This window comes from Triticum dicoccoides, chromosome 2B (assembly GCF_002162155.2).
Source record: "Triticum dicoccoides isolate Atlit2015 ecotype Zavitan chromosome 2B, WEW_v2.0, whole genome shotgun sequence".
Lineage (NCBI taxonomy): Eukaryota > Viridiplantae > Streptophyta > Magnoliopsida > Poales > Poaceae > Triticum > Triticum dicoccoides.
This window is the reverse complement of record NC_041383.1, coordinates 385,872,262-385,874,185: the sequence shown is the minus strand read 5'-3', so window position 1 is coordinate 385,874,185 and position 1,924 is coordinate 385,872,262. Positions and strand designations below refer to the sequence as shown.

General features: G+C 57.3%; 1 protein-coding gene across 1 annotated transcript; it reads left to right on the top strand.

The window, feature by feature from the left end:
* Window positions 1-558: 558 nt before the first annotated feature.
* LOC119363801 (uncharacterized protein At5g39865-like) lies at window positions 559-1,677 on the top strand. Its single transcript, XM_037629171.1, has one exon. It carries the CDS (start codon window positions 690-692, stop codon window positions 1,500-1,502), a length of 813 nt encoding a protein of 270 aa, XP_037485068.1. The 5' UTR covers window positions 559-689; the 3' UTR covers window positions 1,503-1,677.
* Window positions 1,678-1,924: the final 247 nt, after the last annotated feature.

Genomic DNA, 1,924 nt, shown 5'->3' with positions numbered 1-1,924 from the left:
ATCCCGGCTTGTGCGCTGGCATGACCACGGGGCCGTGATGGCGTGGTCGAACTCAAGTCGTACCCCGTTTTGTGTGCTAGCATGTGTGCCGGCCGCTCGCGAGTGCGCCAGAATAAACTGTGTGGTGCATTTTTTGAAGCCGGCAATGTATGCCGGCGCTGACATGGTGCCGGCATGATCTATGGCCGCATGCCTTTTTTAAAATTTTAGTGCGGACATGAAAATGGGTTGGCGCGTTGGGCGCACTGCCGACCCAAATGCAAAACAGGGCGGACGCCGGGCAGGTGGCCGACCCAAACGGACATAAAACGGACAAATATGCCGTCCATTTGGGTCGGAGTTGCTCTTAGGTAGGTTGGCCCACATGTTAGAGACCCAACTGCACCTTCTGGTACGTTAGGGGAGTTGAGTTCTTTCTTGTGCGGGAGAGGTGGATGGGTGTAAGTCAAGACATACCAACTTTCTTTTAAAGTAGAGAGTACTTATACCATATTAGAGCATCTATTTATACCATATTAAAAAAAGTTCTAAAAAAGCTGTTAAAAGCGACTCCAACCTCGCCTCTTCTTCGTCCCTCTTTCTCAGTTTCTCCTCAACCATCACCAATACCACACGCATCCGGAGCCAAAAGCGAGCACTCAAAGGAACAAATCAATCCCAAGCAATCCTTCCCGCAGGAGCTTCCTGCCATGACTATCCAGACGCTGAAGGCGCGCATCCTGCGCGTCCTCAGATCGTCACTCCCCGCTGCCGCCGCCGCCGCATCGGCATCCCTGCCGCCGTCGCCGACCAAGCCCGGCCGCGTCGTGCTCCACTCCACCGACGGACTATCCGACGATGCGTCCTTCTTCGACGCCCACGAGACCCCCACCAAGATTAACCTCCCCGCTGAGCCCATCGACGACGACTGGGAGCTCGTTGACCAGGACGGCTACGACCGGGACTCCCTTGCCTCGGGGTCGGCGCCGGCGTCTGATCCCGACGGCATGCTCCGGGATTTCCCGGCCAGGTGCCCACCCGGCGGCGACGAAGCCGTGGTGCTCTATACCACCACGCTCCGGGGCATCCGCAAGACGTTCGAAGACTGTAACGACGTGCGCGCTCTGCTGGATAACCTCGCCGTGGCGTTTCAGGAGCGCGACGTGTCCATGGACCGGGGTCTCCGGGAGCAGCTCTGGGCTGCCACCGGCGAAAAGGCCGTGCCCCCGCGGCTCTTCGTCCGCGGCCACGATCTCGGGGGCGCCGCCCAGGTGCTCGCACTCCACGAGGACGGTCGCCTTACCTCCCTCCTCCAGCTGCCGTCACTTGCGCCCCCGGAGGCGGCGGTCAGCAGCAACAAGAAGAGGGAGAAGTGCGAGGCGTGCGGGGGGCTGAGGTTCGTGGTATGCGGTGAGTGCGATGGCAGCCGGAAGGTGTTCGACGGCGAGCGCGGTGATGTCCGGTGCCACGGATGCAACGAGAACGGACTCGTCATGTGCACGCTTTGCTTGTACCCGAGCTGAAGCAATGTAAATTAACTAGCGGTTAATTGCCAATCACCTGCTCCTTTTTTTAAGTTAATTAATTACCGACCATAGTGGTACCACTTTGGGGCTTGAGTGTGTAATTGGATTTAGTGGTTGTCTTGTCATGTAGTACATACATTATGCTAGTTTTCGTTTATGTTTATATTTGTGTTCAACCACATAGAGATGTGACATGCATATGGGGTTAGATGTCCATGTCAGTATAAGATTCTGATCCACCTAGATTCGGTCTCGGATTTCTCCAGCAGGGATGAGCCGCTGTTCCTTGGGTCTCGTCAGATAGCGGCCAGAGCGGGTTGCCGTATGATGGGAGGATCAGTGGGAGCAGTGGTGGTGCAGCGGCGGCGGCGGCGCCACGCAGTCAGCCGTGGAGGTTTGGAGTCAGGGATGTGAGAGCG